Here is a 25,237-nt window from a genome sequence, read left to right as displayed (position 1 = left end):
AAGGAATACCGCACAAATCCCTTCCGTCACCCTCTATCAGTCTCCTTGAATACTGTAGTAGTCGAGCGTAGTGGTGCCTGCATCACTATGCAAATAGCCATTTGTCTTGTTTGAACAGTGGCCAGTCAGTCACACAGATAGTCAGAGATCTCATATCGATCGAGACGAACAATCTCCCACATTTTTTCCCCAAATGAAAAAAAAAACACATCTTCCACTAAAAAGCAATATATTTCTGCCCCAACCTCTTATCACCTCCTCTCCTCTTTTAAATCCTCCCCCTTTGTCTCTGAGACCTAAACCCCCCCCATATGCAAATGTGTCTCTGGTCAATTAAACTTAAATTCAATTCATTCATGAAGTCAAGTGCAATTCCAGCTTACTTTCTGGATGACTGACTGTCGACTCCAATGAAATTGACTCAAACCTGCCGTAGCTTCATTTCCGCTGTGTTTAACGTCTGTTACAATGTTCACTCATTGTACACGTTACGCTGTGCTACTCTTAATGACAGATGGCAATGCTCGCAAACTGCTGTTTGACCTACGTCGGGTCTTTCTCCGTGTCACACACACAGACATTAAAGGAACTCTATTTAGTATGATAAATGACTGTGTCTGTCTCTATTCAAATACTTGCTGAGGTCTCTCTCTCTCTCTCTCTCTCTCTCTCTCTCTCTCTCTCTCTCTCTCTCACCTCTCTTTCTCTCTCACACCTCTCTTTCTCTCTCTCCAATCCGCTCTTAATACAGAACGACCTACAGCCTCTCGCTGTTGTTCTGATGATCTTCTTACAGCGCCTTCAGAAAGTATTCATACCCCTCAACTTAATCCACATTTTGTGTTACAGCCTGAATTCAAAATGGATGAAATATATATATATTTTTACCCATCTACACACAATACCCCAATAGAAGTTTTGTCAACTGTATTGAAAATTATATATAGAAATATCATTTGCATAAGTATTCACACCTCTGAGTCACTACTTTGTCGAAGCACCTTTGTCAGCAAGTACATATGTGAGTCTTTCTAGGTAAATCTCTATGAGCTTTCATTATTTTTTTCCAAAATTCTTCAAGCTCTGTAACATCGGTTGGTTACCATTGCTAGACAACCATTTTCAAGGTGATTTAAGTCAAAACTGTAACTCGGCCACTCAGGAACATTCACTGTCTTCTTGGTAAGCAAATCCAGTGTTTATATGGCCTTTCAGGTTATTGTTTCAGGTATTTTGACCTCCTGAAAGGTGAATTCATCTCCCAGTGTCTGGTGGAAAGCAGACAACCAGGTTAACCTCTAGGATTTTGCCTGTGCTTAGCTCCATTATTTTTCTTTTATCCTGAAAAACTCCCCAGACTTAACGATAACAAGCATACCCATAACATGATGCAGTCACCACTATGCGTGACATTTTTGAGAGTGGTACTCAGTAATGGCTTTGCCAAAACATTTTCAGTATTGCTTTAGTACCTTGATGCAAACAGGATGCATGTTTAAGAATATGTTTTATTCTGTACAGGCTTCCTTCTTTTCACTCTGTCAATTATGTTAGTATTGTGCAGCAACAACAATGTTGTTGATCCATCCTCAGTTTTCTCCTATCACATGTAACTGTTTTAAAGTCACCATTGGCCTCATGCTGAAATCTCTGAGTGGTTTCCTTCCTCTCGGGCAACTGAGTTAGGAAGGACACCTGTATCTTTGTGGATGTATTGATACACCATCCAAAGTGTAATTAATAACTTCACCATGCTCAAAGGGATATTCAATGTCAACTTTTTTTTACCTATCTAGCAATACGTGCCCTTCTTTGCAAGGCATTGGAAAACCTCCCTGGTCTTTGTGGTTGAATCAGTGTTTGAAATTCACTGCTCGACTGAGGGATCCTAAAGATAAATGTATGTGTGGGGTAAAGAGACGAGGTAGTCATTATTGCACACAGGGTGAGTCCATGCAACTTGTTAATGAACATTTTACTCCTGAACTTATTTAGGCTTGCCTTAACAAATACATATTGACTCAAGACATTTCAGCTATTCATTTTTAATTACTTGGTAAAAATGTCAATAAACACAACTCCATTATGACATTCTGGGACATTGTGTGTAGACCAGTGACAGAACATCTAAATTGAATCCATTTTAAATTCAGGCTGTAACACAGCAAAATGTGGAAACGGTCAATGGGTGTGAACACTTGAAGGCATCTTCTTTGGTCAACAACACTTAAAACACTACAGTTGTAACACCAAGATACACCTGGTATATCCTTGTGAACTGCGGATACCTCTCGTTTCATCCATCCTTTAATATCAGTCCGACTATAGTAATATCCAAAAATTGTTCTTTAGTCATCAGATAACACTATTATGTTTCGTTCTCACATGAATCTGGATGGAAAATCAAAAAATAACACAGAAAATCACCATCACTAAAAACAGACCAGGACAAGTGGACGTGCTTTATCCAATAACACGATTTCCCTGCCTACAAAATCTACTGTGACTCATAGACAGTCCAAAATGTAGATTGGTGTGTTTGTGCCGACAGTATTTTTCATGTGTTTTATATGTGTGCCTGGCTTTATGTTCCAATCCAACACTTCCTCAATATGACTACCGTGAAAAGGAAATTAAAACGCAGTCCCTCAAATAGCCTTCTCCCCCTTTTGATACCCGGGTAACAGCACAAATGTAAATAAAATAAACGTCTGTTTTAAATAAACGCTGGCTCCAAATTAATTATTGACCAGGCTACCATGAATTGTTTGACTTGTTACATTAAATGATGTAGCCAGTAAGAAACTGCTAACCATTGACTGCTAACAGCTGAGAACTGCTAGCTAGCTGACAAGCAGAAAAACAGTCAACAACTTTGGGAGTACAAACCCCTAGAAATCGTCCGATCGCTCTCTAGTGGCAAGTGAGAACTGCCGAAAATGCACAGTTAATAGGAGAATAATTCTGTCAAGGAACATTTTTTTAATTACATTTTTCTTTTTTTTTTGAGGCATACTAAGACAAAATGAACATGACGCCATGTGTAAATCACAACACATTAGTGTAGGAAATGAAAACATTTATTAGAATGCTGGAATTAAACAATGAACTATGCAAATGAGCAAAAGCTGTGCTCATTAAGGAAATAAGACACCTGGCTCAAATAGAAGTTTGTCTCCAATAAGCGCCTGTTGTGTTCAGTGATTTAAGCAAATAAACACCCGGGCTATTAATTGAGGTTTTACGGTAAGCTCCCTGACCACAGTGATTCCATCACCATTAATCAGCAAGTCTCACATCCTGCCACTTTGACCCACTTCCATCTCTACAAACTTAAACCACATATCAAGTGGTTCTCTAAATACGAGTCTAGATAAACTATATCTATAAATAGCTGCTGTGGCAGGTGTTCTTGTTATTCTCCCCTGCGTTATATCTGTCCTGCTCTGTTTCCGATAGATGGATAAACCCTCTAGTGTTCATAATCTGGGTCTCGCTGTACCTGGCTATTAAATGGCAATCTCCCAGCTGTCAGAACAGGCATGAAGTGTGATTGAGGAGGAGAGGATGAGAGGGGGATGAGGATGAGAGGACGAAAGGAGAAGAGGATTAGAGAGACAGAGGAAAAAGGGCAGACCTCGCCCCCATTCTCATCGACGGGGCTGCAGTGGAGCAGGTTGAGAGCTTCAAGTTCCTTGGAGTCTACATCACTGAGAAACTAACATGGTCCAAGCACACCAAGACAGTCGTGAAGAGGGCACAACAAAACCTATTCCCCCTCAGGAGACTGAAAATATTTGGCATGGGTCTTCAGATCCTCAAAAGGTTCTACAGCTGCATCATTGAGAACATCCCGACTGGTTGCATCACTGTCTGGTATAACAACTGCTCGGCCTCCGTCCGCAAGGCACTACAGAGGGTAGTACATCACCGGGGCCAAGCTTCCTGCCATCCAGGTCCTCTATACCAGGTGGTGTCAGAGGAAGGCCCTAAAAATTGTCAAAAACTCCAGCCACCCTAGTCATATACTGTTCTCTCTGCTAACGCACGACAAGCGGTACCGGAGCACCAAGTATAGGTCCAAGAGGCTTCTAAACAGCTTCTACCCCCAAGTCATAAGACTCCTGAACATCTAATCAAATGGCTACCCAGACTATTTGCATTGCCCCCCCCCCCCCCCCCCCTCCTTTACACCGCTGCTACTCTCTGTTGTTATCATCTATACATAGTCACTTTACTAACTCTACCTACATGTACATATTGCCTCAACTAACCAGTGCCCCCGCACACTGACTCTGTACCGGTACCCCCCTGTATATAGTCTCGCTATTGTTATTTTACTGCTGCTCTTTAACTACCTGTAACTTTTATTTCTTATTCTTATCCGTATTTTTTAAAACTGCATTGTTGGTTAGGGGCTCGTAAGTAACAATTTCATCTACCCACATACTCATACTGGAGTCCACACACAAATTGAATCCAGCGCGAGACTACAGGGACAGTGGGACGCCAGTATTCACCTTGTGAGAAGCACTGGAGACATCTGGGGTTTGGAACAGAAGTGCAATGCATATTTAAAAGGAAGATAGACAATGAAGACACGCACACAGCTGAACGTGCACACCGAATGACCTACTTCATCCCTTTCGCCTACTTCACTTTCATAATAAAGTATGTGTGTGTGTGTGTGTGTGTGTGTGTGTGTGTGTGTGTGTGTGTGTGTGTGTGTACACACAGGGATTCAAAAACACTCCCTGACTTCGTATGACAGCGAGGCCGCTCATATCGTGTGAACGCACACACACACACACACTTTATTATGAAAAAGTGTGTTATTACACACTCTGTTGCTCCACTATGTAACCACTGCTTTGTAATTACACATTTGTGTGTGTGTGTGTAAATGTTTGTCTCTGGGGAATATTCTCATTGCTGGGAGATTTAAGCACATACTATGTGTGCTTACATTGTAGTACTGCTTGAAATATATATACACAATATGAAAACATGAGGTTCAATGAGGAATTATTGTGGTATACATGTGAGTAAAATTAGTAGTATTGTTGTACTGTATTGTAGCCCATGCAGAGGCTTTGTCGTTAGAAAAGGTTGTCTTTGGTTCAGTGCGACGACTGAGAGACGATAGCCGCTGGGGCTTTGCCATGCTAAACAAATGGTGCTGGACCGGACTGGACTGTAACCTGTGAGAGTGGCCAAACAGACTCCATTCAGATGCAGCCCAATCTGATCTGACAACAGACCAGATGGGAGTGTGCCTTGGCTCTACTATGGTGACAGACGGCCGCAGGACATTCACAGGTGTGTGTGTGTTTGTGTGTGCGTCTATTGTGCACGCTTGCATAGTGTGTGTGTGTGTGTGTGTGTGTGTGTGTGTGTGTGTGTGTGTGTGTGTGTGTGTGTAAGTATGTACAGTGCCTTGCGAAAGTATTCGGCCCCCTTGAACTTTGCGACCTTTTGCCACATTTCAGGCTTCAAACATAAAGATATAAAACTGTATTTTTTTGTGAAGAATCAACAACAAGTGGGACACAATCATGAAGTGGAACGACATTTATTGGATATTTCAAACTTTTTTAACAAATCAAAAACTGAAAAATTGGGCGTGCAAAATTATTCAGCCCCTTTACTTTCAGTGCAGCAAACTCTCTCCAGAAGTTCAGTGAGGATCTCTGAATGATCCAATGTTGACCTAAATGACTCATGATGATAAATACAATCCACCTGTGTGTAATCAAGTCTCCGTATAAATGCACCTGCACTGTGATAGTCTCAGAGGTCTGTCAAAAGCGCAGAGAGCATCATGAAGAACAAGGAACACACCAGGCAGGTCCGAGATACTGTTGTGAAGAAGTTTAAAGCCGGATTTGGATACAAAAAGATTTCCCAAGCTTTAAACATCCCAAGGAGCACTGTGCAAGCGATAATATTGAAATGGAAGGAGTATCAGACCACTGCAAATCTACCAAGACCTGGCCGTCCCTCTAAATTTTCAGCTCATACAAGGAGAAGACTGATCAGAGATGCAGCCAAGAGGCCCATGATCACTCTGGATGAACTGCAGAGATCTACAGCTGGGGTGGGAGACTCTGTCCATAGGACAACAATCAGTCGTATATTGCACAAATCTGGCCTTTATGGAAGAGTGGCAAGAAAGCCATTTCTTAAAGATATCCATAAAAAGTGTCGTTTAAAGTTTGCCACAAGCCACCTGGGAGACACACCAAACATGTGGAAGAAGGTGCTCTGGTCAGATGAAACCAAAATTGAACTTTTTGGCAACAATGCAAAACGTTATGTTTGGCGTAAAAGCAACACAGCTGAACACACCATCCCCACTGTCAAACATGGTGGTGGCAGCATCATGGTTTGGGCCTGCTTTTCTTCAGCAGGGACAGGGAAGGTGGTTAAAATTGATGGGAAGATGGATGGAGCCAAATACAGGACCATTCTGGAAGAAAACCTGATGGAGTCTGCAAAAGACCTGAGACTGGGACGGAGATTTGTCTTCCAACAAGACAATGATCCAAAACATAAAGCAAAATCTACAATGGAATGGTTCAAAAATAAACATATCCAGGTGTTAGAACGGCCAAGTCAAAGTCCAGACCTGAATCCAATCGAGAATCTGTGGAAAGAACTGAAAACTGCTGTTCACAAATGCTCTCCATCCAACCTCACTGAGCTTGAGCTGTTTTGCAAGGAGGAATGGGAAAAAATGTCAGTCTCTCGATGTGCAAAACTGATAGAGACATACCCCAAGCGACTTACAGCTGTAATCGCAGCAAAAGGTGGCGCTACAGAGTATTAACTTAAGGGGGCTGAATAATTTTGCACGCCCAATTTTTCAGTTTTTGATTTGTTAAAAAACTTTGAAATATCCAATAAATGTCGTTCCACTTCATGATTGTGTCCCACTTGTTGTTGATTCTTCACAAAAAAAATACAGTTTTATATCTTTATGTTTGAAGCCTGAAATGTGGCAAAAGGTCGCAAAGTTCAAGGGGGCCGAATACTTTCGCAAGGCACTGTATGTGTACACATAAATGTGTGCATGTGTGTGTGAGTGGGTGTTGTTACTCATCCGAATGCGAAACTGAGATCGCATCGGATAGTAAGCAACCAAATAGGACACACACACTCCTCAGTGGAGTATATGTCCACTGTGTGTGAAAACGGGCCAAACATACCAATGAACAGGGGATGTGACTCACTGTGCCACTGAAAGAACACAAAGCTACGACTGCGTCACCATTTCAATCATTTTGTATTAAAGAAGAAATATAGATGACGACAGCAAACCGCATGTACAATGTACATTTATTTTAAACCTCATTTTAATCAGACATGGGTACTGTAGGTTGTGTGTATGTGTGTGTGTGTGACTCACCCCTTTGGGCTTGAAGGGGGGCTGGATCTCGCGGTTCTGGAGGCGTTCCCAGTCGATGCGTCTGAAGAAGGCGTGCTCCTGGATGTCCCTCTCTCCCTCGGAGCCGCAGCCCAGACGCTTCGACGGGTGTTTGGTCATCAGCTGGGAGGGAAAAGCAGGGAAGGGCCATAGAGTTAGAACAGCTAGAATGGCAATTCTACAGATAAACATGTCACTATTCTGTCAATCAGGAAAGGGCCATAGAGATAGGTGTAGATCTAAATTCCACTATGAGGTCATCATCAAGCAGAGGCTGGCGTGGACAGACTAGAAATGGAAAGATAGATAGCCATAGAAATCGAAAGACTAAATCGATTCTATATTCTACTATTTGCTCATTGGCTGAGGTTGGGAAAATAAGAAGGGAGGAATGGGAACATGAGTCATGAGTTTAGTGGAGACCATTGAAATTAGGGTCGTTTATAGTCAATATGGGGGCAGTTATTTTCTACGCGTCCTCTTCTTGTTCTCTCAATCTTATTCTCTCTTTTTTTCTGGGTCAGTAGGGAGCCAAACAGATGGGGGTTGTTAAAAAGGGATACAATCGTCCTCTCTCCTAGATGTAATGTGCTATGGTTGTCACTTACAATCGCACAGCAGGAGGCGACGTGGGGGCGCACTATGTAGAAAAAACCCGACATTGAAAAACCATCAAACAAACGTATTTCCTTGCTGAAGTAGAGCAGTAACCACACTCAAACAACATCACGACAAATGTCAATAATGACAGCCACTCTTTGTGGGTTGGATTCACACTGGGGCCAGCCGTACAGAAATGTGTGAACACACTGCTGTAAGTTGTTTTGGATAAAAGCATCTGCTAAAAAGGCATATATTATATATTATAAAAGAAGAAAACAGTAGTGTACATTTTGTACAGCACATTGTAGAATACTAGTGAAGACATCAAAACTATGAAATAATACATATGGAATCATGTGGTAACCAAAAAAGGTTTAAACAAATAAAAATATTTGTTATATTTCAGATTCTTCAGATAGCCACCCTTTGCCTTGATGACAGCTTTGCAGACTCTTGGCATTCTCTCAACCAGCTTTCCCTGGAATGCTTTTCCAACAGTCTTGAAGGAGTTCCCACATATGCTCAGAACTTGTTGGCTACTTTTCCTTCACTCTGCGGTCCAACTCATCCCAAATCATCTCAATTGGGTTGAGGTCTGGGGATTATGGAGGCCAGGACATCTGATGCAGCACTCCATCACTCTCTTTCTTGGTCAAATAGCCCTTACACAGCCTGGAGGTGTGTTGGGTCATTGTCCTGTTGAAAAACAAATGATAGTCCCACTAAGCGCAAACCAGATGGGATGACGTATCGCTGCAGAATGCTGTGGTAGCCATGCTAGTTAAGTGTACCTTGAATTCTAAATAAATCACAGACAGTGTCACTAGAAAAGCACTCCCACACCATCACACCTCCTCTTCCATGCTTCCGTTTGGGAACCACACATGCGGAGATCATCCGTTCACCAACTCTGTGTCTCACAAAGACACAGCGATGGGAAGCAAAAATCTCAAATTTGGACTCATCAGACCAAAGGACAGATTTCAACTGGTCTAATGTCCATTGCACGTGTTGCTTGGCCCAAGGAAGTTTTTTCTTATTATTTGTGTCCTTTAGTAGAAATTTGACCACGAAGGCCTGATTCACACGGTCTCCTCTGAACAGTTGATGTTGAGATGTGTCTATTACTTGAACTCTGTGAAGCATTTATTTGGGCTGCAATTTCTGAGGCTGGTAACTCTAATGAACTTATCCTCTGCAGAAGAGGTAACTCTGGGTCTTCCTTTCCTGTGGCGGTCCTCATGAGAGCCAGTTTCATCATAGTACTTGATGGTTTATCCGACTGCACTTGAAGAAACTTTCAAAGTTCTTGACATTTTCTGGATTGACTGACCTTCATGTCTTAAAGTAATGATGGACTGTCGTTTCTCTTTGCTTATTTGAGCTGTTCTTGCCATAATATGGACTTGGTCTTTTAACAATTAGGGCTATCTTCTGTGCACCACCCCTACCTTGTCACAACACAACTGATTGGCTCAAACGCATTAAGGAAAGAAATTCCACAAATGAACTTTTACCAAGGCAAATCTGTTAATTGAAATGCATTCCAGGTGACTACCTCCTGAAGCTGGTTGAGATAATGCCAAGAGTGTGCAAAGCTGTCAAGGCAAAGGGTGGCGACTTTGAAGAATCTTAATTATAAAATATATTTGGACTTGTTTAACACTTGTGGTTACTACATGATTCCATATATGTTATTTCATAGTTGTGATGTCTTCACTATTATTCTACATTGCAGAAAATATTAAAAATAAAGATAAACCCTCGAAGGAGTAGGTGTGTCCAAACTTTTAACTGTATTTACATTTTTAAAATAGATTTCCACTAACCCTACCATCCCTCCCCTAATTGGCATATTTTTACAATTAAATTTCTAATTTCACCTTTATTTAACCAGGCAGGCCAGTTGAGAACAAGTTCTCATTTACAACTGCAACCTGGTCAAGATAAAGCAAAGCAGTGCGACAAAAACAACACTGAGTTACACATGGGATAAGCAAACGTACAGTAAATACCACAATAGAAAAATCTATGTACAGTGTGTGCAAATGTAGTAAGATGAGGGAGTTAAGTAAATGAATAGGCCATAGAGGCAAAATAATTACAATTTAGCATTAACACTGGAGTGATAGATGTGCAGATGATGATGTGCATGTAGTGATACTGGGGTGCAAAAGAGCAAAAAAATAAATAACAATATGGGGATGAGGTAGTTGGGTGTGATATTTACAGATGGGCTGTGTACAGGTACAGCGATCGATCGGTAAGCTGCTCTGACAGCTGATGCTTAAAGTTAGTGATGGTGAAATGTCTCCAGCTTCAGTGATTTTTGCAATTCATTCCAGTCAATGGCAGCAACTGGAAGGAAAGGTGGCCAAAGAGGTGTTGGCTTTGGGGATGACCAGTGAAATATACCTGCAGGAGCATGTGCTGCGGGTGGGTGTTGCTATGGTAACCAGTGAGCTGAGATAAGGCAGGGTTTTACCTAGCAAAGACTTAGATGACCTGGAGCCAGTGGGTTTGGCGACGAAAATGTAGCGAGGGCCAGCCAACGAGAGCATACAGGTCGCAGTGGTGGGTAGTGTATGGGGCTTTGGGGACAAAACGGATGGCATTGTGATAGACTGCATCCAATTTGCTGAGTAGAGTGTTGGAGGCTATTTGGTAAATGACATCGCCGAAGTCAAGGATCGGTAGGATGGTCAGTTTTACAAAGGGTATGTCTGGCAGCATGAGTGAAGGATGCTTTGTTGCGAAATAGGAAGCTGGTTCTAGATTTAACTTTAGATTGGAGATGCTTAATGTGAGTCTGGAAGGAGAGTTTACAGTCTAACCAGACACCTAGGTATTTGTAGATGTCCACATATTCTAAGTCAGAAACGTCCAGAGTAGTGATGCTAGGCGGGCGGGGGCGGGCAGCAATCGGTTGAAGAGCATAAATTTAGTTTTACTAGCATTTAAGAGCAGTTGGAGGCCACGGAAGGAGTATTGTATTGCATTGAAGCTCGTTTGGAGGTTTGTTAACCTCTTGAACCTCTGGGGGCAGTATTTAATTTTTGGATGAAAAACGTTCCCGTTTTAAACAAGATATTTTGTCACGAAAAGATGCCTGACTATGCATATAATTGACAGCTTTGGAAAGAAAACACAGTTTCCAAAACTGCAAAGATATTGTCTGTGAGTTCCACAGAACTAATGCTACAGGCGAAACCAAGATGACATTTCATACAGGAAGTGAGCCAGATTTTGAATGCGCTGTGTTCTAATGTCTCCTTATATGGCTGTGAATGCGCAAGGAATGAGACTACACTTTCTGTTGTTTCCCCAAGGTGTTTGCAGCATTGTGACGTATTTGTAGGCATATCAATGGAAAATTGACCATAAGAGACTACATTTACCAGGTGTCCGCTCGGTGTCCTCTGTCGAAACTATTGCGTAATCTCCAGGTGCGTGTATTTTTCCATTTTGAACAGAGGAGAAACCAAACTGCCACGAGTGATTTATCATCGAATAGATCTGTGAAAAACACCTTGAGGATTGATTCTAAACAACGTTTGCCATGTTTCTGTCGATATTATGGAGTTAATTTGGAAAAAAGTTCGCCGTTGTAATGACTGAATTTTCTGGTTTTTTTCTTAGCCAAACGTGATGAACAAAACGGAGCGATTTCTCCTACACAAATAATATTTTTGGAAAAACTGAACATTTGCTATCTAACTGAGAGTCTCCTCATTGAAAACATCCGAAGTTCTTCAAAGGTAAATGATTTTATTTGAATGCTTTTCTTGTTTTTGTGAAAATGTTGCCTGCTGAATGCTAGGCTTAATGCTATGCTAGCTATCAATACTCTTACACAAATGCTTGTGTAGCTATGGTTGAAAAGCATTTTTTGAAAATCTGAGATGACAGTGTTGTTAACAAAAGGCTAAGCTTGTGAGCCAATATATTTATTTCATTTCATTTGCGATTTTCATCAATAGTTAACGTTGCGTTATGCTAATGAGCTTGAGGCTATAATTACGCTCCCGGATACGGGATTGCTCGTCGCAACAGGTTAACACAGTGTCCAAGGAAGGGCCAGATGTATACAGAATGGTGTCGTCTGCGTAGAGGTGGATCAGAGACTCACCAGCAGCAAGAGCGACATCATTGATAAATACAGAGAAAAGAGTCGGCCCGAGAATTGTACCCTGTGGCACCCCATAGAGACTGCCAGAGGTCCGGACCACAGGCCCTCTGATTTGACACACTGAACTCTATCTGATAAGTAGTTGGTGAACCAGGCGAGGCAGTCATTTGAGAAACCAAGGCTATTGAGTCTGCCGATAAGAATGCAGAGTTGAAAGCCTTGGCCAGGTCGATGAATACAGCTGCACAGTATTGTCTCTTATCGATGGCAGTTATGATATCGTTTAGGACCTTGAGCGTGGCTGAGGAGCAACCATGACCAGCTCGGAAACCAGATTGCATAGTGGAGAAGGTATGGTGAGATTCTAAATTGTTGGTGATCTTGGCTTGGCTTTTGAAGACTAGAAAGGCAGGGCAGGATTGATATAGGTCTATAACAGTTTGGGTCTGGAGTGTCTCCACCTTTCCTAATGGATCTCAGACGATACAAAAGAGAGGTTGAACAGACTAGTAATAGGGGTTGCAACAATTTCGGCTGATAATTTTAGAAAGAGAGGGTCCAGATTTCCTAGCCCAGCTAATTTGTAGGGATCCAGATTTTGCAGCTCTTTCATTACATCAGCTGTCTGGATTTGGGTGAAGGAGAAGCGAGGGGGGGGGGGGGGGATGCTGCGGGTGTGGAGAGCTGTTGGCCAGGGTAGGGGTAGCCACGGCATGGCCAGCCGTAGAGAAATGCTTCTTGAAATGCTCTATTATCATAGATTTATCTGTGGTGACAGTGTTTCCTAGCCTCAGTGCAGTGGGCAGCTGGGAGTAGGTGCTCTTATTCTCCATGGACTTTATGGTGTCCCAAAACATTTTGGAATTAGTGCTACAGGATGCAAATTTTTGTTTGAAAAAGCTAGCCTTAGCTTTCCTAACCTACTGTGTATATTGGTTTCTGACTTCCCTGAAAAGTTGCATATCGCAGGGGCTTTTCGATGCTAATGCAGTACGCCACAGGATGTTCTTGTGCTGGTCTGGAGTGAAACAAGGGCTTAGTTCTACATATTTTGAATGGGGCATGCTTATTTAAGATGGTGAGGGAAGCACTTTTAAAGAACAACCAGGCATACTGACGGGATGAGGATACCCAGGCCAGGTTGATTAGAAAGGCCTGCTCGCTGAAGTGTTTTAGGGAGCGTTTGACAGTGATGAGGGGTGGTCGTTTGACCGCAGGCCCATTTCGGACTCAGGCAATGAGGCAGTGATTGCTGAGATCCTGGTTGAAGACAACAGAGGTGTATTTACAGGGCAAGCTGGTCAGGATGATATCTATGAGGGTGCCCATGTTTACAGATTTAGGGTTATACCTGGTAGGTCCCTTGATAATTTGTATGAGGGCATCTAGTTTAGTTTAGATTGCAGGATGGCCGGGGTGCTAAACTATTCCGGTTTAGGTCACCTCACAGTACGAACTCTGAAGATAGATGGGGGGAAATCAATTCACATATGGTGTCCAGGGCACAGCTGGGGGCTGAGGGGGGGTCTATAACAAGCGGCAACAGTGAGAGACTTGTTTCTGGAAAGGTGGATTTTTAAAAGTAGAAGCTCGAACTGTTTGGGCACAGACCTGGACAGTATGACAGAACTCTGCAGGCTATCTCTGCAGTAGATTGCAACTCCGCTCCCTTAGGCAGTTCTATCTTGACAAAAATGTTGTAGTTGGGGATGGAAATTTAAGCATTTTTGGTGGCCTTCCTAAGCCAGGATTCAGACACGGCTATGACATCAGGGTTGGCGGAGTGTGCTAAAGCAGTGAATAAAACACATTTAGGGAGGAGGCTTCTGATGTTAACATGCATGAGACCAAGGCTTTTACGGTTACAGAAGGGTCTTTAGCAGATGGGTCTTTGGCGACATCGCAACGGAAAAGCCGGTTGAAACCGATATGCTCTGGGTTGATATCGCGATGTGCAGACTGGCATGTATTGACCGAGCTAAAGCTGGCTGGTGTCCGAGATAAAAGGTGAAGACCGCTAGCCGTGGCTAACAGTGACTACTAGCTAGTACGCTTCTGATGGAGGTTCCAGTTATAATGCATAAAAATTGCAGATCCGTACCACATTGGGCGAGGTGGGTTGCAGGAAAGTATATTTAGATCGTAGGTGGAAAGTGAGATTAAAATATATACAAAAAAAACAAGCAACGAAACCGACTATTTACATGGGACAAGACAAGACAAACACACGTCCGACTGCGATGCCATCTTGGATTGCAACACTTAGGCTTCTACTTCCAGCTTAAACATTCTATACACATTTTAAGGAAACAGTATATTTTACAGCAGTGTATTTTCCTAGTTGAACACGAATTCTAGCTCTTTCTCCTCTCTTTCTTTCTTTAAGTTTCACAACAGCGTGCATGGACTTAAATAGCCCTATTAGAAAGTTGCCCACTCACGTTGGAACATAATGCTCATTAGGAGTGTGTGTCTGTCGGTGGGCGTATGTTACATAAGCAGGGGGTGAAATTGGTTGCATAGCCAGCCTGGCAGGTACAGTACTCCACTATCTTTACCGAAAAACATAATTTGTTGTAATTGAAATGTAACGAGAGAAAAAGTATTAATGACTGCGTCCAAAATGGCACCCTATTCCCTATGTAGTGCACTACTTTTGACCAGAGTCTCTGTTGTGGGAGGAAGATATCCATAGCAATTTATTTTTTGTTTGAAACTTGGCAGTTTGGATGCAGCAACATAGCAGCAACATAGCATCTGGGTATAGCGGCATATACTGTAGGTTAGCATAGGATGGGGGAGCAAAACAAATCCAATAACTTAGCCACCCTTTAACTTGATGACAGCTTCGCACACTCTTGGCATTCTCTCAACCAAGCTTCACCTGGAATGCTTTTCCAACAGTTTTGACAAAGTTCCCACATATGCTGAGTACTTGTTGGCTGCTTTTCCTTCACTCTGCGGTCCAACTCATCCCAAACCATCTCAATTGGGTTAAGGTTGGGTGATTGTGGAGGCCAGGTCATCCAATGCAGCATTCCATCACTCTCCCTCTTGGTCAAATAGCCCATACACAGCTTGGAGGTGTGTTGGGTCATTGACATGTTGAAAAATAAATGATAGTCCCACTGAGCGCAAACCAGATGGGATCAAATCAAATCAAATTGTATTTGTCACATACACATGGTTAGCAGATGTTAATGCGAGTGTAGCGAAATGCTTGTGCTTCTAGTTCCGACAATGCAGTAATAACCAACGAGTAAACTAACCTAACAATTCCACAAATACTACCTTATACACACACAAGTGTAAAGGGATGAAGAATATGTACATGAAGATATATGAATGAATGATGGTACAGAACGGCATAGGCAAGATGCAGTAGATGGTATAGAGTACAGTATATACATATGAGATGAGTAATGTAGGGTATATAAACATAAAGTGGCATAGTTTAAAGTGGCTAGTGATACATGTATTACATAAAGATGGCAAGATGCAGTAGATGATATAGAGTACAGTATATACATATACATATGAGATGAGTAATGTAGGGTATGTAAACATTATATTAAGTGGCATTGTTTAAAGTGGCTAGTGATACATTTTTACATCAATTCCCATCAATTTCCATTATTAAAGTGGCTGGAGTTGAGTCAGTATGTTGGCAGCAGCCACTCAATGTTAGTGGTGGCTGTTTAACAGTCTGATGGCCTTGAGATAGAAGCTGTTTTTCAGTCTCTCGGTCCCTGCTTTGATGCACCTGTACTGACCTCGCCTTCTGGATGATAGCGGGGTGAACAGGCAGTGGCTCGGGTGGTTGTTGTCCTTGATGATCTTTATGGCCTTCCTGTGACATCGGGTGGTGTAGGTGTCCTGGAGGGCAGGTAGTTTGCCCCCGGTGATGCGTTGTGCAGACCTCACTACCCTCTGGAGAGCCTTACGGTTGTGGGCGGAGCAGTTGCCATACCAGGCGGTGATACAGCCCGACAGGATGCTCTCGATTGTGCATCTGTAGAAGTTTGTGAGTGCTTTTGGTGACAAGCTGAATTTCTTCAGCCTCCTGAGGTTGAAGAGGCGCTGCTGCGCCTTCTTCACAACGCTGTCTGTGTGGGTGGACCAATTCAGTTTATCCGTGATGTGTACGCCGAGGAACTTAAAACTTACTACCCTCTCCACTACTGTCCCGTCAATGTGGATAGGGGGGTGCTCCCTCTGCTGTTTCCTGTAGTCCACAATCATCTCCTTTGTTTTGTTGACGTTGAGTGTGAGGTTATTTTCCTGACACCACACTCCGAGGGCCCTCACCTCCTCCCTGTAGGCAGTCTCGTCGTTGATGGTAATCAAACCTACCACTGTAGTGTCGTCCGCAAACTTGATGATTGAGTTGGAGGCGTGCATGGCCACGAAGTCGTGGGTGAACAGGGAGTACAGGAGAGGGCTCAGAACGCACCCTTGTGGGGTCACAGTGTTGAGGATCAGCGGGGTGGAGATGTTGTTACCTACCCTCACCACCTGGGGGCAGCCCGTCAGGAAGTCCAGTACCCAGTTGCACAGGGCGGGGTCGAGACCCAGGATCTCGAGCTTGATGACGAGCTTGGAGGGTACTATGGTGTTAAATGCTGAGCTGTAGAACAGCAATCTCACATAGGTATTCCTCTTGTCCAGATGGGTTAGGGCAGTGTGCAGTGTGGTTGCGATTGCGTCGTCTGTGGACCTATTGTGGCGGTAAGCAAATTGGAGTGAGTCTAGGGTGACAGGTAGGGTGGAGGTGATATAGTCCTTGACTAGTGTCTCAAAGCACTTCATGATGACGTTTACCTCAGTTACCTTAGCTTTCTTGGTAACAGGAACAATGGTGGCCCTCTTGAAGCATGTGGGAACAGCAGACTGGGATAAGGATTGGTATATCGCTGCAGAATACTGTGGTAGCCATGCTGGTTAAGAATGCCTTGAATTCTAAATAAATCACTGACAGTGTCACCAGCAAAGCTCACCCACACCATCACACCTCCTCTTCCATGCTTTACGGTGGGAACCACACATGCGGAGATCAACCGTTCACCTACTCTGTGTCTCACAAAGACACAGCGGTTGGAACCAAAAATCTAAAATTTGGACTCATCAGGCCAAAGGACAGATTTCCGGTCTAATGTCTATTGTTCATGTTTCTTGGCCCAAGCAAATCTCTTCTTCTTATTGGCGTCCTTTAGTAGTGGTTTCTCTGCAGCAATTTGACCATGAAGACTCGATTCACGCAGTCTCCTCTGAACAGTTGATGTCAAGATGTGTCTGTTACTTGAACTTTGTGAAGCATTTATTTGGGCTGCAATTTCTGAGGCTCATGAAGCTGGTTGAGAGAATGCCAAGAGTGTGCAAAGCTGTCATCAAGGCAAAGGGTGGCTACTTTGAAGAATCTCAAATATATTTTGATTTGTTTAACAATTTTTTGGTTACTACATGATTCCATATGTGTTATATGTTCTATATATATATATATGTGTTATTTCATAGTTTTGATGTCTTCACCCCCCGGAGAGTGGTGGTGGCAGCAAAGCATTCTGGGTAATGTAACAACTCCTAAAATGACAGCCAGTCCCTTTCTACTCCTGTCGTCTGTTGGTGGCAGCGTCAGAATTGTGACTTAGACATGTGTGTGTGTGTGTGTATGTCACAGCAGGGGAAAAGGAAACAGTAATTGTCAGGGTCGTGTTCACAGGTCATGCGGTTCCCCTACACGTTGTGAAAAGGGAACCCTTGTACGCTGCAAACGGAATCCTGTCTGCTTTGCTGGACCTTCACCTTCAAAATGTCAACTTGAGGTCTGAGAATCAGTCAGTCTGTGGCTGGTGAGCTAAGGGATCATGACCAGGTTCTCAGTGTTCTCTCCTTGCTAGAACACAGGCACACAAACCTCCCCGAGACCTTTTATTCACGCCAGCCTTAGAGGATGGCCCGTCCACAAAGGCAGAGCATTGGATCAAAGCAATCCCCCATCTGCAGAAACAATGGAGTGGCCTCACTCTCTTCCACTGACAGAGAGACAGGGTGCCACAGGCTATTAAGGAAATAAATATAGAAGGAAGAAAGGAAATAAATATAGAAATAAATATAGAAAGAAAGAAAGAAAGAAAGAAAGAAAGAAAGAAAGGCAGGCAGGCAGACAGAGAGAGAGACTGATAGAGAGAGACTGATGGAGAGAGACTGATGGAGAGAGACTGATAGAGAGGTAGAGGATGTGAGAGCTCTGGGGGTTTAAGTGGGGAGGTGTGGACACGAGTGTGTTATCACACAGTTCGTTGACTCGGCTCAGCCCTGGAACGTTCCATCTCTCCTCCTGCTCGTGTTATTAGTGTCTTCCCCTCTCCTCTCACACAGGCACACCTTTCCCTATGTTTCTCGCTCTCTCTCTCTGCCTTTACATTTTATTTTATTTTGCCACAATATGGCTGCCGTCCAATATATGCACACAGGTGGGTACTATGAGAGATGAAGACCAACAGTCAAAAATAAGGAAAAATTAGTTTTAAGCTTTTAAGTCTCCGTCTCGCCTTCTACTCCCATTTTGAAACCTATGCACCTGTAACAGACACTATTTGATCTAAAGGACCTTCAAGGAGCGTAGACGGCCACCCACCATTACACAGGTGGGCACTATTATTGGTGATGAATAGGGGTGAGGTACACACATCCATAACTCATCACCATGCTTCTCCAATTCCGCTTGTTTTGAATCCACTACCCCCCTATAGTACAGTATGCCCTTCGCTATCTAGGTAGTAAACCCGTGCCTGCAGGCTACAGTGATAGATCCTTCAATGACATAACCTTTAGTCTAAAGGCTACGTGCCAAAGTCAGTCATATCTATCGACATAGAGTCTATCGACATTTTAAAAAAAAAATGCCTTCCTAACCATCTTAAATAAACACGCCCCATTCAAGAAATTTAGAACCAGGAACAGATATAGCCCTTGGTTCTCCCCAGACCTGACTGCCCTTAACCAACACAAAAACATCCTATGGCGTTCTGCATTAGCATCGAACAGCCCCCGTGATATGCAGCTGTTCAGGGAAGCTAGAAACCATTATACACAGGCAGTTAGAAAAGCTAAGGCTAGCTTTTTCAAGCAGAAATTTGCTTCCTGCAACACTAACACAAAAAAGTTCTGGGACACTGTAAAGTCCATGGAGAATAAGAACACCTCCTCCCAGCTGCCCACTGCACTGAAGATAGGAAACACTGTCACCACTGATAAATCACCATAATTGAGAATTTCAATAAGCATTTTTCTACGGCTGGCCATGCTTTCCACCTGGCTACTGCTACCCCGGTCAACAGCACTGCACCCCCCACAGCAACTCGCCCAAGCCTTCCCCATTTCTCCTTCTCCCAAATCCGTTCAGCTGATGTTCTGAAAGAGCTGCAAAATCTGGACCCCTACAAATCAGCCGGGCTAGCCAATCTGGACCCTTTCTTTCTAAAATTATCTGCCGAAATTGTTGCCACCCCTATTACTAGCCTGTTCAACCTCTCTTTCGTGTCGTCTGAGATTCCCAAAGATTGGAAAGCAGCTGCGGTCATCCCCCTCTTCAAAGGGGGGGACACTCTTGACCCAAACTGCTACAGACTTATATCTATCCTACCATGCCTTTCTAAGGTCTTCGAAAGCCAAGTCAACAAACAGATTACCGATCATTTCGAATCTCACCATACCTTCTCTGCTATGCAATCTGGTTTCAGAGCTGGTCATGGGTGCACCTCAGTAACGCTCAAGGTCCTAAATGATATCTTAACCGCCATCGATAAGAAACATTACTGTGCAGCCGTATTCATTGATCTGGCCAAGGCTTTCGACTCTGTCAATCACCACATCCTCATCGGCAGACTCGACAGCCTTGGTTTCACAAATGATTGCCTCGCCTGGTTCACCAACTACTTCTCTGATAGAGTTCAGTGTGTCAAATCGGAGGATCTGCTGTCCGGACCTCTGGCAGTCTCTATGGGGGTGCCACAGGGTTCAATTCTTGGACCGACTCTCTTCTCTGTATACATCAATGAGGTCGCTCTTGCTGCTGGTGAGTCTCTGATCCACCTCTACGCAGACGACACCATTCTGTATACTTCTGGCCCTTCTTTGGTCACTGTGTTAACAACCCTCCAGGCAAGTTTCAATGCCATACAACTCTCCTTCCGTGGCCTCCAATTGCTCTTAAATACAAGTAAAACTAAATGCATGCTCTTCAACCGATCGCTACCTGCACCTGCCCGCCTGTCCAACATCACTACTCTGGACGGCTCTGACTTAGAATACGTGGACAACTACAAATACTTAGGTGTCTGGTTAGACTGTAAACTCTCCTTCCAGACCCATATCCAACATCTCCAATCCAAAGTTAAATCTAGAATTGGCTTCCTATTTCGCAACAAAGCATCCTTCACTCATGCTGCCAAACATACCCTTGTAAAACTGACCATCCTACCAATCCTCGACTTTGGCGATGCAATTTACAAAATAGCCTCCAATACCCTACTCAACAAATTGGATGCAGTCTATCACAGTGCAATCCGTTTTGTCACCAAAGCCCCATATTCTACCCACCATTGCGACCTGTACGCTCTCGTTGGCTGGCCCTCGCTTCATACTCGTCGCCAAACCCACTGGCTCCATGTCATCTACAAGACCCTGCTAGGTAAAGTCCCCCCTTATCTCAGCTCGCTGGTCACCATAGCATCTCCCACCTGTAGCACACGCTCCAGCAGGTATATCTCTCTAGTCACCCCCAAAACCAATTCTTTCTTTGGCCGCCTCTCTTTCCAGTTCTCTGCTGCCAATGACTGGAACGAACTACAAAAATCTCTGAAACTGGAAACACTTATCTCCCTCACTAGCTTTAAGCACCAACTGTCAGAGCAGCTCACAGATTACTGCACCTGTACATAGCCCACCTATAATTTAGCCCAAACAACTACCTCTTTCCCTACTGTATTTAATTAATTAATTTATTTTGCTCCTTTGCACCCCATTATTTTTATTTCTACTTTGCACATTCTTCCATTGCAATCCATACCATTCCAGTGTTTTACTTGCTATTTGTATTTACTTTGCCACCATGGCCTTTTTTTGCCTTTACCTCCCTTATCTCACCTCATTTGCTCACATCATATATAGACTTGTTTATGCTGTATTATTGACTGTATGTTTGTTTTACTCCATGTGTAACTCTGTGTTGTTGTATGTGTCGAACTGTTTTGCTTTATCTTGGCCAGGTCGCAATTGTAAATGAGAACTTGTTCTCAACTTGCCTACCTGGTTAAATAAAGGTGAAATAAAAAAATAAAAATCGACATAGAGTCTATCGACGTATCACTTCCTGCTCTTCCTACTGTACATGTCAATGGAAAGTGTCTTCATAAAGGTCATAGTAAAGACGGCTTCAAAAAGTTGACTTCATGAAGGGTCAAGGTTAACGGGGTGAGAGACTAGCTTCAAAGGGGAGTGGGGAAGACCATGGGTTTAAGGGTGATGGTTGTGGGGCAGGATGCAACAGCGTAGGGGCAATCGAAAAATAACTACATTGACTTCAATGGGAGTTTCCGTTCCCGTAATTCTATTTCTATGATAGGGGCGGAGGTTCAAAGGGTTCTTTGGGTCAAAGGTCGTACTCACCCCTTTGCAGATGGACACGGCCTCTTTGGACATTTGCTTGGGGTACGACACGTTGTGCTCCATGATGGACTGGAAGAGCTCGTCCTCGTCCTCACCATCAAACGGGGGCTGCGGAACAATACGTTACATAGAACGTTATATACACGTTGTAAATAGGTTGAGAATGTTATATACATGTTGTAAATAGTTTGGGAATGTTATGTACATGTAAATAGGTTGGGAATGTTGTATACGTTGTAAAGAGGTTGGGAATGTTATATACGTTGTAAAGAGGTTGGGAATGTTATGTACATGTTGTAAATAGTCTGGGAATGTTATGTACATGTTGTAAATAGGTTGGGAATGTTATATACGTTGTAAATAGGTTGGGAATGTTATATACGTTGTAAAGAGGTTGGGAATGTTATATACGTTGTAAAGAGGTTGGGAATGTTATATACGTTGTAAATAGGTTGGGAATGTTATATACGTTGTAAAGAGGTTGGGAATGTTATATATGTTGTAAAGAGGTTGGGAATGTTATATACGTTGTAAAGAGGTTGGGAATGTTATATACGTTGTAAATAGGTTGGGAATGTTATATACGTTGTAAAGAGGTTGGGAATGTTATATACGTTGTAAATAGATTGGGAATGTTATATACGTTGTAAATAGGTTGGGAATGTTATATACATTGTAAAGAGGTTGGGAATGTTATATACGTTGTAAATAGGTTGGGAATGGTATATACGTTGTAAAGAGGTTGGGAATGTTATGTACATGTTGTAAATAGGTTGGGAATGTTATATACGTTGTAAAGAGGTTGGAATGTTATATACATGTTGTTAATAGGTTGGGAATGTTATATACATTTTGTAAATAGGTTGAGAATGTTATATACATGGTGTAAATAGGTTGAGAATGTTATATACATTTTGTAAATAGGTTGGGAATGTTATATACGTTGTAAAGAGGTTGGAATGTTATATACATGTTGTAAATAGGTTGGGAATGTTATATACGTTGTAAAGAGGTTGGAATGTTATATACATGGTGTAAATAGGTTGAGAATGTTATATACATGGTGTAAATAGGTTGAGAATGTTATATACATGGTGTAAATATGTTGACAATATCATGTAAACGTTAACACATCAGAATATGTAGTACATCTGTAATGACCTAAAACATTATGTCTTATCAGTCATTTTGACCTTCACCTTTAATCAAACGGGTAAATTCATGATAATCTATCTGGTATCTTAATGTCACAGCTATTTTTCAGGGGTCGTTTCTAAACAGGGCCCAGTTTAGTAGAGTCTGAATTGCAAATGTCAACTTTATAAAAAGCCTTAATGGAATTTTAGGAGAACAAAGACGATTAGAAAGGTAATGCTGGCTACACAAACAGCCAGAAGAGCGGGCCTCACAGGACTGCTTAAAACAGCTCGTCAGGGGATTCCAAGCCTATTTGAACAGAGTATTGCGGGGGAAAATGAAGTCCAAAAGGTTGTTGCCAGGGGCATTATCGGTCCAAAAACAGAATAAACATGAACTAACCTTCAACTAATCATGTTAACCCTTCAATGGTCTAAAGTTCCAAATATTGTCATAAAAAACACACACTTGGAAGAATTTAATTTATGAACCATTTACACTTCGGTACCAAGGCGCCTGCTCAAAGCCATTGGATGTGTGTATATTCTATCCTTTCCCAGTCCAGTAGTACAACTGAATAAGGGTTGTTATGGTGGCTTGTTGAGAGAGAGAGAGAGACAGAGAGACAGAGAGAGAGAGAGAGAGAGAGAGAGAGAGAGAGAGAGAGAGAAAGTTACAAAACGGAAGATAAAAATCAACGAAAGAGATCTGGAGCGTAGAGAGTGCAAGAAACAAGTTCCAGACAAAAATTGCCAGCTGGGAGGGAAATGGACTAGATGGTCCAGCTATTTCCTCCCTCCACCTCCATCATTACTAACCATAATGTGTGCATTATGGCACTTCATAAATGTATTATTTTTCATTTCCACTAGACTAAAACCCTTTGGCAAGAGATACCTAGGTTGCTTTCTGCTCTCTTTATCTGATATACAGTACACTGCACTGAACACCCTCTTGAGAGGGAACCCCCCCCCCCCCCCTACAATCCTGAGGCCATATAAGCCAAATGAACTACTTTCGGCCTGTGAGTGTGTACTGTAAAAGGGGTATAAAAACCCAAAGTTGCTAACAACATTTTCCTGCCCCAGGGACTTCTCTCAGTGGATGGCTGGGCTGCTGCTCGTTCATCACGCCGTCTGTTTCTGCCCAGTGAACGGGACAGGATGAAGCTCCTGGCCACTGGCGCCCCAGACACACAGGGAGTGAACAAACCCATCACACCTACTGAACACGGCAGCAGGGAGTTAGCCCTGGCCGCATCTTAAATGGCGCCCTCTATGGCTATACCCTATGTAGTGTACAGTGTAGGCTGGTGAGAGGAGCCATAGGAGGATGGGCTCCCGAGTGGCGCATTGGTCTAAGACACTGCATCTCAACGCAAGAGGTGTCTAACCACTAGGCTACCCACTAGGCTACCCTGCCGCCCCTATGTTTGATGTTTGTCTATTGTGAAGAGAATTCACCGCGTCACGCGCACCTGAATGCACCCACGGCCACTTTCTATGTGGACCAAATAGTTGAAGACTCTTCTTTGAGTCTAAAAGTGCACTGAAATGACTTTGGGACCGTGCACACTTTGGAGAGGTGTGTGGCCACTCACAGGCAGCAGTTAGTCCTCTCACTCTAACCCATTTCTTTGTCTTAGGTTGCACCTACCCCACATTTTACAGGCAAATTCTTATCATGAAACTTAATGTATCCAGTGTATTTTCAGATTTCGTTATCAACAAACGCATCCACAAGAACAGTAAATGTATACTGCACTTAAAATCCACAGTGTAGTGTTTGGATTCAGTATTGTGTCAGGAGGACTGTTGTGTCCTCAACTTTGGTCTAATAATTTCCCCATAATCTCCAAACTGTTCCCTTTCAACTGCTACCATGGTTATGCATATGCTTTCATATTTCTTCTGTAAGAAACATTACAATTTAGCCCTATTCATATAGGCCAATTCCCATAAGTATAAAGGGTTAGGGCACAGAATATCAACCTGCTCTCAAAGCATTTCATATTATTCTGTACGGAAATCTGAGACACTCCATTTCTTATGATATGTTACGAATTACAATTCACATTATATGTTACGAATTTGCAAAACGTACAATATGTTACGAATTTTCAGAATGTACAATATATTATGAATTTGCAAAACGTATGATGTGTTATGAATTCTAGCTAGGTGGCTTCGTTACCTAGGCTAGGAGTTAAGGTTAGGGCTATGTTGAGGAGTGGTTTTAAGGGGGGTTAGGGGAAGGGTTAGGTTTAAGGTTAG

The 25,237-nt window shown here is 42.8% G+C and overlaps 1 protein-coding gene across 1 annotated transcript in view; it reads right to left on the bottom strand.

The window, feature by feature from the left end:
- LOC110485978 (protein kinase C alpha type) overlaps window positions 1–25,237 on the bottom strand; it is a 244,639-nt gene that overhangs the window by 7,457 nt on the left and 211,945 nt on the right. Inside the window, exons 15-16 of the mRNA XM_036940643.1 lie at window positions 21,828–21,935; window positions 7,409–7,549 (exon numbers count right to left, since the gene is read on the bottom strand). Coding sequence (XP_036796538.1) covers window positions 7,409–7,549; window positions 21,828–21,935 — 249 coding nt within the window. The remainder of the gene's footprint in view (window positions 1–7,408; window positions 7,550–21,827; window positions 21,936–25,237) is intronic.

The sequence above is a fragment of the Oncorhynchus mykiss genome, chromosome 13 (assembly GCF_013265735.2).
Source record: "Oncorhynchus mykiss isolate Arlee chromosome 13, USDA_OmykA_1.1, whole genome shotgun sequence".
NCBI classification, from domain to species: Eukaryota; Metazoa; Chordata; class Actinopteri; order Salmoniformes; family Salmonidae; genus Oncorhynchus; species Oncorhynchus mykiss.
This window is presented reverse-complemented; position numbering and strand designations above follow the sequence as displayed.